The sequence below is a fragment of the Protomyctophum parallelum genome (genome assembly GCF_964188405.1).
Source record: "Protomyctophum parallelum genome assembly, chromosome: 10".
Classification (NCBI taxonomy): Eukaryota; Metazoa; Chordata; class Actinopteri; order Myctophiformes; family Myctophidae; genus Protomyctophum; species Protomyctophum parallelum.
In genome coordinates, this window is record NC_139704.1 from 9,252,998 (window position 1) to 9,267,898 (window position 14,901).

At 41.3% G+C, this 14,901-nt stretch overlaps 1 protein-coding gene across 1 annotated transcript; it reads left to right on the forward strand.

Annotated features, from left to right (window-relative positions):
• Nucleotides 1-4,623: 4,623 nt before the first annotated feature.
• pcgf6 (polycomb group ring finger 6) lies at nt 4,624-14,815 on the forward strand. The gene is made up of 11 exons (XM_083775271.1): nt 4,624-4,684; nt 5,093-5,214; nt 6,449-6,548; nt 8,352-8,448; nt 10,308-10,363; nt 10,890-10,949; nt 11,675-11,789; nt 12,474-12,501; nt 13,133-13,231; nt 14,070-14,156; nt 14,268-14,815. Exons 2-11 carry the CDS (start codon nt 5,098-5,100, stop codon nt 14,316-14,318), a joined length of 810 nt encoding a protein of 269 aa, XP_083631397.1. The 5' UTR covers nt 4,624-4,684; nt 5,093-5,097; the 3' UTR covers nt 14,319-14,815.
• Nucleotides 14,816-14,901: the final 86 nt, after the last annotated feature.

Consider the following 14,901-nt stretch of genomic DNA (forward strand, 5'->3'; position numbering starts at 1 on the left):
CATTTGGAATATTTCAAACTTTAGAAATAATTATGCCCAGCCCATTCCTTTCTGTATTGTCTTTGTAGAGACAAGACAGGAAGAAAGCTGAAGGGTAGACTAGACAGCCACTGTATGTACAGTATAGGGAAGGCAAAGATAGATGTTGACATAACAAGTATTTATGGGTAACACATTACTTTCCAGTGGCCTTGTTTGATTATGTACACAATGTCATAGTGTACAAACTGTACATAGTCCCTCGAGCCAGACTGTTGACTCACATAATTTTAAAATGCTTCCGTCATACAGTCTGTGCAAAGGAAGCACAGAAAATGATCCAGGGATAAAGTCCTGCTTCCCCACCACTTACGTTTTGTTTTTGCAGTAGCGTAAATGTATTTTGTCCTACTGTAAATATAGTGTTCAATAACATTGTGTAAGTAGCCTATTTAATTAAATTCTCTCTTTTAAACAGTTGCAATTACTCAGAATCACAGAATATTTAGAACAACTTTTACACTGGGAAAAGCTCCAAATGAAATGTTACCACCACACAATATGAAAGGCAGATATGCTATACTATTATTGCCTTAGTTTTGTTTGATTGAAGTGAACGATAAAGCCAAAGTATGAGAGATGTCAGTGTTTTTACGTTTTGCAATCGGGGACTTTTCCACCACCAATTAGGCAGGCCACTGCTGCTATATCAGAAACACTGAGATAATGTGTCTGGAGTACTATACAATCAAATGGTCTTTCATGAAGTGTGTATTCTAGACAACCTGCCCTAAATGCGGTAAGATGTTGGGTAACCCAAAACACAACAAAGGCCTCCTTATGTGTGAATTGTGCAGAGAACCTTTTATGACGTTTTGATCTGCAAACTGTGTCAGCAGGACAGTCTTGTGATGGACTGTCGTGCCAGCAATCTGCACTGTTCTAAGGCTTAGTACATTATGAAAATGGCCTGTTATGTGGGGGAGGTAGTTGGTCCTTCGTGGATCACAGTTTCCTAACATAGCCTAAGTTCACATAACTATTCTCACTCCCAAGACAGGATGATATACCTCATGAAGTGGACTAATGCTTAAAGGACGACTTCACCATATTATACCATATTAATAATGAGCATTAGTGAGGACCACTTATATGACGATAGGTTGAAAATGTGAGAAGTCGTCCTTTAATTTATACACCATCGTACAACGTATCGATCTACAAGCTCACAAAGCATTGCATGGGCTAAGTTCGGTATGTGACACCCTCACATGACAATATTGATCAGGTTGTAGATAACTCACAGTCCACTAGTAGTTCACTTCCGCACAGATGATACTGTGGGGAATAGATAACTTCTAACTTTTATAGATACAGCTAATGTGTTGTTGTTGTTGTTGTTGTCGTCAATCAAGCATATGTGTAACATATGGTTAAAAAAATTCAGAAAATGTCTAATCCTAGACTATAAATGTGTGAAATCTCTGTTCTGTCTGTTGTTCACGTATCTCAAGAACTGTCACCAAGGACCCGAGAGAGTGCAGTGCCAGGCATCGAGTCAGTCGGATGCAAACAATATGTCCATCTATACTAGGCATATATGATCCAGAACTGCCAATCCAGCAGATATGCCTATATACAAAGTGTGTTATGCACCGAAGTTGGTCTGATCAGTACATCTCCAAATCTGCAAATAACCTATATGGAATACCCTGTCAAAAAACAGGAGACACAATAGACAACATGACAGAGGGTCCGGTGCAGATTCCAATTCATATTTACAAAATTATGGTTTTATTATTATGTATTGAGTGGTGCAACCACTCCAAGGAACAGCAATGTCCCTATGTCCATTTTTACGCATTTATTTTACTATCTGTCACTTGCCAGAGACCTAATTCTGAAAATATAGTGTGTCTCTTTCAGCACCTAACATCCACCTCTACCCCACATCATACATAGACCCAACCTACTGTGCCAGCCTCAACAACACAACATGGTCACATTCCAAAAGTGAGACTTATCTTACAATGTATAATGTGGATTTTTATCTGTGACTGGTTGAAAGAATTCCATGTGATGCACAAATACTTCAGTGGTGAGAGAGAAAAATAGTGGTGCTGTTCAGACATGTTGTGCTGCTGGCCTATTAAGGGGATATTCCGGCCAAACTATGGCAGGCATGTCTCTGCAATGTGCAGCACCGTGTGTAACATGCATTTCTTCTGAGATTTAGCTGTACTTCACGTCACCTGGATTGGCTTAGTACGCTTTTTGAGTTAGATATGGGTTTAGTCTTTGTACTTAGTTGTTCTGCATAGCATTGTTACAAACATAAACTTGGCCAATACCGGTGCGCCTTGACCTTTAAACTCCTACTATGTTTGCTTTTGATGTAGGTGGTCTAGGAACTAAAGCTTATTCTATATTTGCACTTTTAAGCTAGATGCTGAATTAGAAATATATATATATTTCTAATACTAGAAATATAATGTATTATGTTATGTATTATCTCTCACTCCAATGTTATTGGATGTGTTTTGTATCAACTGTTTTTAACTTGCTGTACGGCGACCTTGAGTGCCTTATGAATAAAATGTATTATTATTATTATTGCACTGCAACAAAACAAAGTGTTCTGAAAGCTTCACTTCACATAGGCCTGTTTACACTTGGTACATGCTTTGGTGCCACACAAACCCATTTACCCACACTGTACAAATCACCACAGAATTCCCCCTTTCATCAGATAACTTGAATACCTAAACTATCTACTCTAACAATGGAAACACAACGCTTGCCTGTGAAGGTTGTTTACGCCACAACATTGTGTGGAAAAGAAGACATTCCTGTAATTCCCTATCTTGATGACTGCTGTAGTGTGCTCCCTGCTGGACAAGATTCATGGATGCAATTACAATACTGGCCTGGTGGGGGAAAGTAGACCCTTCAAGCAGTTACCATTACTTTCAGAGTGTGCCGCCGAGCTGTGCGCATGCAAGGTCACTTCAGTGGGAGAGAGATTGCTATATATTGGCAGGGCAGAGAGGGACACGTCAGAATTCTCCAGGTCAGACAACCCTCTGGCCTGTGCTTCGCGGGGCCCCCAAATCTGTGGACTGATATGATCAAATCCGAATTCGTGATGTAACAGGTCGTATTTGCTTTCATGTATGTCTTTGCTGTTCATATGTATATCACATGACCATTCAATTTGGGATAATTGTGGGCAATCAATAAATGCCAGATCTTGTGAATCCATCATTTTAAGTGTACAGCCTGTTTATTGGACTATTAGATAACCCTCTCACAGGATGGCGCATCAGTCCCTAAAGTTGTTTCTTACATGGCAAAGATTCAAGTCCATGCACAACAGGTGCGCAGCCACACCCAGCTCTGAGTCCAGTTCTAGTTTGACTCAGGCCATCTCACAGTGTCCTTTTAGATTTTAGCGTTGGCCAATCAACAAATTGAAGTTGGACGTCCTTGTCTCTTTTACTATTTTTAAAAGACTCTTAACTGCATTATCCCCCCCCCCCCCTTTGATTTACATCAAAAGGGCATGTGAGCTCAAACCCACAATTCAACATTTTGGTTTTAAGATGTTGATATTCATTTTGTATTCATCCTTAGGACCCCAAATCACACCTTGGAAAGCATGAGTGTCTATTTCAAACAAAGTGGTTTTTTGACAGCAGGAATTGCCTGTCACGATTTGACCCCCCAGTATTAGGATGTATTAGGATGTTGATATTCATTCATCAGCCAACAATCTGTGAGTGGGGAGTTTGATTACTTTAATTGTCATTTTATCACTGGAAAGATTCACCAAGATGAAACCCAGGTAGGTAATTTAATCTTGTGAGTGTCACCCTCTTTAACTGTGAAGCCGTTGATGCCTTGATGAAGTTTGGATTCAGTAGTTTGTTTTCTGCTAACAACCAAAGGCCCACTGAAAACATTTCAGCCTATACGGCAGGGGTTCACAAACAGCAGTGCTGGCCTTTTGACCATAAGGGGTTCAGCAAGAACCAATAACCATTAAAGCCAGTGAGTGACTTCAGAAAACCATGAGTCTAGAACCTTTTTTTTATTACGATTGGCTAAGGTGGAATTCTAAACAGAACTGGGCCACCGCCCAGGCATACAGTCGGCAAACATGCAGAAACAGTGTCCCATTCCAATCCACGTCATATGTGACCATTACAAGGCAAAAATATTATTGGATATAGGCCTATGGCAGTTTTCCCAAATAAAATAAAGGTGTGCAGTGTTGCTGTGTTTTACTTGCTCCACTTGATTTGCAACCCATAATCCAAAAACAATATAGCCTACCTAACTTCAATATACCTAACAATATACCTAACACACACACACACACACACACACACACACACACACACACACACACACACACACACACACACGCACGCACGCACGCACGCACACACACGCACACACACACACACACACACACACGCACACACACACACACACACACACACACACACACACACACACACACACACACACACACGCAAATAGAATCCCATCCTCCTCTGATGTATTCCCATTGGATTCCCTTGTGGCGTCATTGCTCATTTCTCGACCCGCCTCCCGGAAGTCATTGTTGTTGCTGCGGACTGTCACACCACGAACCGCCAGTTTCGTTCTCTGATCCAAAACAAATAACCACGAAGATAAAGTAAGTGATATAACGTTATTTTGCGTGAGACACTGGTTATTTTGTAATGACAGCAAAGAGCGTGACTCCAATTCCTCGTTAAATCACTTTATTGAAGCCGAAACACTTTTTGCGTTCATTCATTGCACGTCTTTTAACTCTTATCTTCAGGTAGCTAGCAGCAAGCTATGCGCATAGCCAGAAAGTCAATTATTATAGCAAAAGTTCGCTATTGTCCCAGAAAGAATATCTATTAAGTTGGACGTGTGTATGTATATGTATGTATATATATATATATATATATAGCACTTTGAGATTCTGAGGAATGTAAAGTGCATTATAAATAAAACTCTTAAAAAAAAATATATATATATATATATATATATATATATAATTATATAAATAATTTTTCTTATTATCCTATGACAGATAATATGATCGGAAAGCGGTCTTGTTCGAAGATGTCACCAACACATGGTCCTGGGGAGGACGGCTCTCCGAGCAGCTGCAGTCAGGACTCACCCTACAAGACAGAAGACTCGGAGGACGAGGCAAGTTCAGTTCAAGGAGGACCCCCAAGTTGATCATGCATTTGGCCGGACCCCCCATCTTAACTTATTTTGTGCAAGCAGGGACCCAACAAGAGTAGTTTATTACTACTTAATTACAGAATTACATACTTACTTCCAAATTTAAAAAAATAAAAGTTTATATATCGGCTATTTTTGAATAGCCAACGCATACATGGTTGGTTAAAGTGGTTAAATGATTGTGATGCGGTATTAATGCATTTTGCAGTCTGCACAAAATGTTATGGTTAAAAAAGTGTTCGATACAGGCCCGGCGCCACGGTGGGGCAAAGGGGTGTTTGCCCCCCTAAATCAACCTCTTTGCCCCCTTAGATCAAATAGTTACAGACAAAACAATGGTACATTTCCAGGCATTAAATTAAATTCCATTGCGCCTCTGCCCTCTATAGATATGCAAATGTAGCGCATTGTCTTCATGTCTAATACCTGCCCCTGATTGCCCCCTCTGTCATTTCATCCTGGCGCCGGGCCTGGTTGGATAGTTATGTCAGTGTGTACCTTTTACCAGGTGTTTTGAGCATTATGTTACACTAATACAAATTAACAGTTGTGAATACGTTTTTGATGTTTGTGTATGGTCTTTGTTCAGCCACCGTGTTTCAGAACCGGTGCATGGTTTCCACTAGGAACATTTCATTTCTTACCCTTTTCTGCACATCGTATCCAAAAAGTAAAGGTTGGCAAATAGTGAAACTATTGTTGTTGAAACGAGTGTTTCAACCCGTAACTTGAATTTTCTTGTCCGTTAATATTAATAAAGTAAGACTGGGCGAGCGCTGCATGGGAATCGTACTACGGAGCCCCTGAATAGCCATGCATTCAAAATATATTTTATCTTGTCCGTACAAGATAATATCTTGTACGTACAATAGATCCTGTGATCTTTTGTGGCCAGATGTATGTTTCTGGGGTCTAGTAAGACTATATAGTCAATAATAATAAAGAAAACGCCGTAAAAACTTGTACAAAAATTACATATTTAGCCCCTGCCCCCTGTCAAAAAACCACGAAAATAAAACTAGTACATGAAACAAAATGCTCATCTTTTACTTTATTTAATAACAACCTAAAACATGAACCATGGTTGGAAAAAACTATAGTTGTCCTTTTAAGTTTGCATCTGTGTCAAATGTGCTTTGCAGATAAAAAGCTGACTTGATTAACTTTTTTCACTGGCTTGTTTTTTGACTTGCAGATCAAAAAGCCCCTGAACCTGTTTTATCCATATATCCGTTGTGGCCTCTGCTGTGGCTTCCTCATTGATGCCACCACCATCACAGAATGCCTAGACACATGTGAGTTTGGGTTATGGGCTTGTTACACCCAGAGCTATATAGGATGAGAGCGTTGCGCCACTTCCGTTCACTTCATGGAGCCCAAGAGGCCAATAGCAGGCGGGGCGTTACCATGCTTATGCTCGGACACAAACGGAATTCACGCAATAGCAAGAGGTCCCAACTTTACTTCCTGTATCTGCATGGTGTGGGCAGACACATTATTATTAGGAGACGTGAAGATTGTTGGAGTCTATTAATTTGTAATGGGTGAACTCAGCTTATGAACCATTCCTTAACTCCATGGTCACTGAACTAAATACTGGACCCAATCATCACAAGCCACTCAATATTTCCAAGATATTCATACTAAAATGGCTTCTTTTAGTGAGACAAATCAGGAGAAAATCTACTTTCGTTTTTATTCGTTTTTTTTCCTTCTACCTTTCGTTATCCCAGCAACAAACTCTTGCAAGATTTGAGAGTCCGGAAGAGTCTCTCTGTCCATCTGCAATTTGACGGACGACACACGGGGGGCTCTGGCCCCATATTTAATATGAGAATATGTGAATATTATAACGTGAAATGAATAGACACATTAAAAGTGAAATAAAATGTGTGTTCCAATGCTTAATAATATAACTTTCCATAACTGTCTTAGACTCTTTTTTGATGGGGCTGATTTGGGAAATGGGAATCATCACATTTGCCATATAATTTGCCCTCAATGCTCATCCACATGACGTTGTCAGTGTTGTCAGCCTGGGAGAGGGGAGGGGAGGAGCAAAGTCCATTGCGCCTCTAGTGGCTCCAATGAAGTTTGTGCATCTTCGTATAGACAATCTTTGATGGAGCCAGACCAGTCCAATGGCGGCTATGAGGAGCAGAATAGTAACAAAGCCCTGGACGGGAAGTTGACGGAATGCACTGGAATCTATGAGAGCCGAGTAGACGAGGCATAAACAAAAATGTTTTGAATGACCGTGACGTTTTGTAAAAATAATTGATTCAGACAAATGAAAGAAGGCATATCTTGCAGTGTTTCTGCAATGCTGCAGCTGGGTGCCTTTCAGTTTATGAGGGTGCAGTATTGTGAGAATACTGCCCGCGAGAATACTGCATTTCAGTCATTTCAGAATGAAAGGCAACAGCCCAGCTTTAATGATCTTAAATCCCTTTATTCTAGATAGTTTTTGAGTGGTGCAACCACTCCAAGGAACAGCAATGTCCGTGTCCGCCTATCTATGTGACGTTAACCCACCCACCACCTATGTGACTGTGAGCTATGACTATTAGTACCAGTAGGGGCGATGTTGTGCCAGAAACAGAGAGAGAGAGAGTGAGTCAGTTTTTTAGTAGGGCTGCAACTCCCCTCTCTTCCCACCCTCCTCTCTCTCTCTCTCTCTCTCTCTCTCTGTCTCTCATTAGCAGGCAACAATGCAGCACTATCTCTCTCTCTGTTTTCTGGCACAACAGCGCCCCTACTGGTACTCAGATACCACTGGTGCTCATTGACGTCACATAGGCTAACGTCACATAGGCGGACACAGGGACACGGACATTGCTGTTCCTTGGAGTGGTTGCACCACTCAAAAAGAAGGCTTTGTAATTCATAAATCTCTACATTTGTCAATGGATTTTGGTATATGAGTGAATCATTGAATAGTTACTGCATAAGCTTAAGCGATAAATAATTTTATTTGATTTCGTTGGTAGGCTACTTAACTAACAGAATTTGGTCATTTTGATGTCCCTTTGGTCATGTGATGGGTTGTAAATTGGAATTAAATCACTTCTGATCATTTCATGTTATTTCTCTCACAGTTTGTAAAAGCTGCATTGTGAAGCACTTCTTTACCAGCAACAGATGTCCAACATGCAGCACCGTGGTTCACGAGACACAGCCACTTTACAATATCAGGTATGTCTGGGTTTCCCCCCAATTCAAAATTCTCACTGTAGCGTTAACTCTGATTGTTCAATTCTAACCAGTTGGAACTGTAAGGGTCAATTTGCCTACATTCGTTCACTCTCCGAGTTGTAAATGATAAATGGTGCATTTATATAGCGCCTTTATCCAAGGCGCTTTACATAGATTGTGCATCAATTCACCCATTCATACACACATTCATACACTGATGGCAGCACAACCTGCACATCAGGAGCAATTAGGGGTTCAGTATCTTGCTCAAGGACACTTCGACACTAACTCTGGGGGAGCCCGGGTTCGAACTGGCAACCTTGCGGTTACTATCCAGCCACTGGAATCTGGATAGTAACCCTTAGCCACCCCTTAGCCACTGGATAGTACCCCTTAGCCACCCCTTAGCCACTGGATAGTACCCCTTAGCCACCCCATAGCCACTGGATAGTACCCCTTAGCCACCCCTTAGCCACTGGATAGTACCCCTTAGCCACCCCTTAGCCACTGGATAGTACCCCTTAGCCACCCCTTAGCCACTGGATAGTACCCCTTAGCCACTGGATAGTACCCCTTAGCCACCCCATAGCCACTGGATAGTACCCCTTAGCCACCGCCAGCCCAGTTGTAAATGGATGGATGCAAACCATCTCGTCCAGCCAATGCAAACCATCTCGTATGTGTTGCTATAACAAGTGCAGGCGTGTGAAGCAGAGACTTTGCAGTCATGGATTGATGTTGTTCTGTTGCATCCGTTGAGAGAACATCTCCATCATCACAGAGTATCCACTGGAGAATGAATGCTCTAGCAACAGTAACACCACAAGTTGCCGTGATACACACACTAGGGACTTTAAGCAACGACAGCTACGGCAGTCCGCTCCGGAAATGGATCAGCGCTCCATAGTCCATAGATAAACCAGCTTGCCGTCGCAGCCGTTCCTACTGCGGCAGAACCTACACGTCTACGTAGTGTCTACAACGCCATGTCATAACCACGTTTATTCAAATAAACTGTCATACATTTACACCGATTGCTCCATCACCTCTTTCTTCTGCTGTGTAATGTGTTGGCATGCTCTGAATGAAGAAATAACACTAATTCCATGTCATAATAACCATGTTTATTAAAACTGTTTTAGAATAACACAAATTGCTCCAGCACCTTCCTCTTTCCACTGCTGATCATGTCCAACGCATGTAAGAAGCAAGTTATCGGCAAGTTAGCGGAGTTCTCTTTTTTTTTATGTCTGCATGTGTTTATGTTTGACACATACTTTATAGAAGCGTCGTCGCCATGGGAACCAAAAAGCGGTGGGAACCCGTCACCGACGGCTGTTTGCTTAACAATTTTGACTGCTACGGCGATTGCGTCATAGTAGCCGTACTTCCGCCTAGCGGAGCCGTCCTGAAAACCGCCGTTGCTTAAAGTCCCTATTGAAGTCTGCCCCCCAGTAAATGGAACCATACTAAAAGTATCAACACTGAAATGTAGAAATCCTCTGTTACAAGTGAAAGTCAGGTATTCAGGTACTTGATTAAAAGTACAAAAGTATTGGCATCAACATTTTCCAAAAGTAAAGTACTCATTGTGCAAAATGTACAAGATCAAAACGTATAAAAAGTATTTTGAAAATAGATCTGTCTGTCTATTTTTTATTTTCTTGCTGACTGTTTTAAAAAGAAGCAAAAACAGAGATCATTTTATCTTTATTTAAATTGTGTTACTTTGGGAATAATGTCACAACATATATGTTTCCAACACTTGGATGATTAAAGCTCAAGGATTTATAATACACCCAAGTCTGCAACAAAACAGTTTATGTTAAAACCTATTTTAATGTGCTTTTTCAATGCAGACCTGACAGACAACTGCAGGATATTGTCTACAAAATGATTCCCTCTCTGGAGGAATGTAAGTGTAAAATAGGTGTATATATATGATATATATATATAGGTGTATTGAACATTGGTATAACCAGATAAGAAACACCATGGGGCTCATAAAATATTGGCTATATTTTGCCAGTACACATACCGGTAATACTTTTGTACTGCATAATATCTTGGGGACAGGGATGATAAATATAATTAACTATATTTCATGTTTTGGCAGATTTGAGAGTGAGGACTCTGCTCAGCTCATACAAAAGGCAGCTCACAACATGTGTTTGGCTATCAATTGGGCACTTGAATGAGCATCTAAAAAGATAGCTCTCAAAGTTTGTTCAGTGGACCAGGCAAATTTACAGTAGTCTGGGTCTGCAATGAATATCAACCATTCTAATGGTAACACCAGACATCTTAATTTTCAATTTAATTGAATTTCTTCTCATGGAATATGCCCCTTTCAGCCCCTTAGTGCAGAAGACCTCAAATGGGTTAGTTCTTGTTACTGTATTTGACAATTCCAATAAAACTTGTTTATTTTTGCTTTGCAGCGGAGCGTGAACGAATGGTTGCCTTCTACAAAGGGAAAGGTCTGGAGGTGCCAAAATCAGGTACACAGAACAGAACCACCATTGGGTCAAGTTATGCATTGTTGCTCCTGTCAAGAAACCTTCTGTTAATGTTCGGTCTGTCTTATTGTTGGTCTTTGGTGCCCCCTGCCTTTCTTTCCCGCTCCCTGTAACTCATTTTCTCCCTGACATACATTAGAGGCTACATATTTTCTATTTCCTGAAACGTAGCCACTTAAATCCTCTATAGGGAAATGATATAACGATTTTTGGTGAATGTTGCCCCCAGAATAGAGATGCGGGGATCAAGTGGTTAATGTTCTTTCTTTTATTGCAAGGCATACACCATTTGTCCTTGTCTCCTGTTTCTTTCCTCCACTCTTCCTCTGGCTCTCTCTCTTACATGAAGCCGCTTTTCTTCCCCAGTGAGGGGCAGGGGAGAGGAGGCAAGATGGTAGTAGTAGGGATCCCATGGGACATTTCCACATTTCTAATAGTCTGAAAAACAATTCTGTTTTTCCACACCTCCCGGGTTCGAATCCCGCTACCACCGACTAGTTTTTTGGCCAATTAAAGTATAGTTTTAGACCGTGCACTGTCAACATGGAGCAATATTTCCCACCATGGAGCGAAGCCAGGCAGTGCTGTCCTCCTGGAATAGAGGCACAGAAGGGGGCGTCACCCCTCACTGGTTAAATGTCCGGGAGGAAAAGCAGGGTCACCTCATACACACTCTCTTTAATCTCTCCACACTCCTGTCCTTCCAGTGACGGTGTCCCACCCATGTCCTACCGGTCTGAGGAAACAGAAGAAGGACATACCACAGACTGTGTTTACCATTCCTCCCGAGCTGGATGTGTCTTTAATGTTGGAGTTTGTAGGGTGAGGATCTCATATGTCATCATATCAAATGTTGTCCTATGCTTTATGCATGGATTGGTTATAGACACACTACCAATTAGGGGTGTAACGATATAGTAATTGCATAGAAAAATCTATTTTAATTTCAAGAATCGAAGTATATCGAAATGTAAACGGCAACATTGACTTTGTATCGTATCGTTTTGCTATGCAAATAATCGGTATCGAAGTACAAGTACTTTTGCATTGTATTTAGCAATTGTAAGTGTTCATGTCATGGTAGCACGGGTTTGTCTACTGTATATGTGTTCAAATATAATGTCTATACCAGAGAATCACTGTTTATTTATTTATGTCCATATTCATACTTTTTCCTTTAAAAGAAAACCTGTACTATCCAAAATGTTTACATTTAATTTCTTTGATAAATAGTTAATCTATCAATTTTAAATCATTGAATCGTATTGCCATAATTAACCAATATCGTCCATGTATCGTCAACCATGTATCGTGATACGTATCGTATCGTTGTTAAAATGTATCATTACACCCCTACTACCAATGTTCAATGCCAATTCTAATGCCATAATACTCTGCTGTACTTGAATGTCACCACCAGTAGATGCCACTCTTCCCTTTTTTTTAAGTGAGAAAATGTCTCATAGAAAATGTTAACCACTATAATGACTATTGTTTTGTTTCTAGGGCTGAAGAGGGCATCAACAACTACAAGGTAATGAAGACAAATGTAACCCTTTATATACTAAACGGTGTGTTTGGCTAATCACATCTTTATTTATTTAGATCCTTGATGTGGAATGCAGATCCACTTTCTACACTACCAAAACGTAGTCACGCCTCATGACACGCTCCATATATGGCCAATGCCAAATTCATTCCATATGTTGATCTGACCTCATCAAACCCTGTACACTCAAGACACACACTCCATATATGGCCAGTACAGAATTCATTACATATGTTGATCTGACCTCATCAAACCCCTAGATCTCCATATATGGAGCTGACCTGTTCTGACATTCCATATGTTGATCTGACCTCATCAAACCCTGTATACTCAAGACACGCTCCATATATGGCCAGTACAGAATTCATTACATATGTTGATCTGACCTCATCAAACCCCTAGATCTCCATATATGGAGATGGCCTGTTCTGACATCACAATGATGTTCTGACATCACAATGATGACCAGCTCAACAGAATGACAGATGATCTCCAGACACTGACCTCACGGACACCAGATTAATAGAAGATGGAAACCGCAATAGATATCACTGCCATTTGTTAATTAATGTGTCGGACCTCCAAAATAACAACTCCCCTCCTCTGTCTCCTACAGCCCCTGGAGAGGCGGTACGTGCGTGTGTCAGGGGAGGCCACCATTCGTCACGTGGAGCTCTTCATCAGGAGGAAGATGGAGCTCAGCCCCACTTGCCAGGTCAGCTCACCTGGGACTTAAAACCTAACCACCAGAAAGTGACACAGGCTGCAACCTTGATCCTGATTGTCTCTGAGAGAGCCGTGGGAGCATGACTGCAAGGGAAAGAGGGTTATAAATGTGTGTGTGAAGATCTTGAAAGGGAAAAGATGGAAGATATTATGCAAGGATGTCTGTTTGTGGACGATTTCCTAAATTAAATATCGTTTTCAAATAGCCAAACATTCCTTTCAGGACCGAACGGACATAAACTGTTTCCTGACACAGAGGACATGTTTTGTTTAATTTGTGTTTTATGCAAGCTGATGATGGTGAATATACTATACTAAACTATTAGTGTCTGAATAGAGAAATGCCATAATGTTAGCTCTATGATACACTGTCAGTGTGGTACTGCAACACCACAGCATGAACCGGTGTGTCAATGACGCCTCATTCCGGGAGCATATTTAGCAGTAACACACGTGATCAGGGATTAAGAGATTAGACTGATTTCTTGGCTCCGGCACTTTGCTTCCACTGCCCTGCCCTTTCTAGATGAGCATGACCAGACAGTGGCCTTGCCCTGAAACTGGGAGGTCGGGGGTTTAGTCCCTGACCGGGTCATACCAAAGACTGTAAAAATGGGACCCAATGCCTCCCTGCTTGGCACTCAGCATCAATAGGTTGAATTGGGGGTCAAATCAACAAATGCGGTGAGCCGCATTTGTTGATTCAAATAAACTAAAACTTGCTATCTATATAGCTTGTTGATTTAGTGCACTTTTTTTTCTCCACCGTCTCCACAATCTGTTAATAAGATAATTTAACTTGAATTGAATCTTTCCGTTGTGTACAGGTGGATGTGGTTTGTGGAGAACAACTTCTGGATCAGTACCAGTCACTACAAGACGTTAAAACAAGCTTAGGAGAGGACGCAATACAGGTTAGCATCAGTATCCACTATCCAGAGACACATAGATGGAGGTCACACAACCAACAGTTATACTTTCAGCTCAATTGTTTTATCAACTTTTTGTACATTTCTTTCCCCTAGGATGGTCTTTTGGTGCTTCATTTTGGCCTGGTCCGGCCTGACCAGCCTTGAAGAGCCTTATGTGCCCCCCTCCCCCGAAGGGAAGTTTGTTCATTTTTTTTGGTAATTTTGTAAAGCAGCTCACAACACGGCACAACGTGATTTTTGAGACCCACTGTTCTAAATCCTACATTTTCTGTTGCTATGATTATATAGCTAAAATGGAATATCACAAATGGCCATTTTCTAGACCAGTGGGTCTCAGCCAACATACATGGGGCCTAAAATGGGTCTTGGGATGTTTTGACAGGGTCGCAGGAAGAACAGAAACTGTTTTACAGGAATGTTTATTGATTTTATTTATATTATTAGCCCTGCTGTCATGCACGGTGCAAAATTATTTTTCCTGGGTAAAACTATAGCCAAACGCTGCTCAAGCTAGATTCCCTAACGCCAGGGCTCCACTGGGCGCGTCTGCGTCGCGTCTCCGTCAGTGTCGGGAATGTGCCCTTTTAATCAATGGAGGGTGGCTCCACTGCCCGCGTTGCGTTGTGCTGCGTTCGGTGACTCAAAAATTGCCCCGGTTCGTTTTTTGACGCACGCACGCGTCCAGTCATGTATACATTTTTTTTGCTGACGCGCAGTTTTCAAAAGC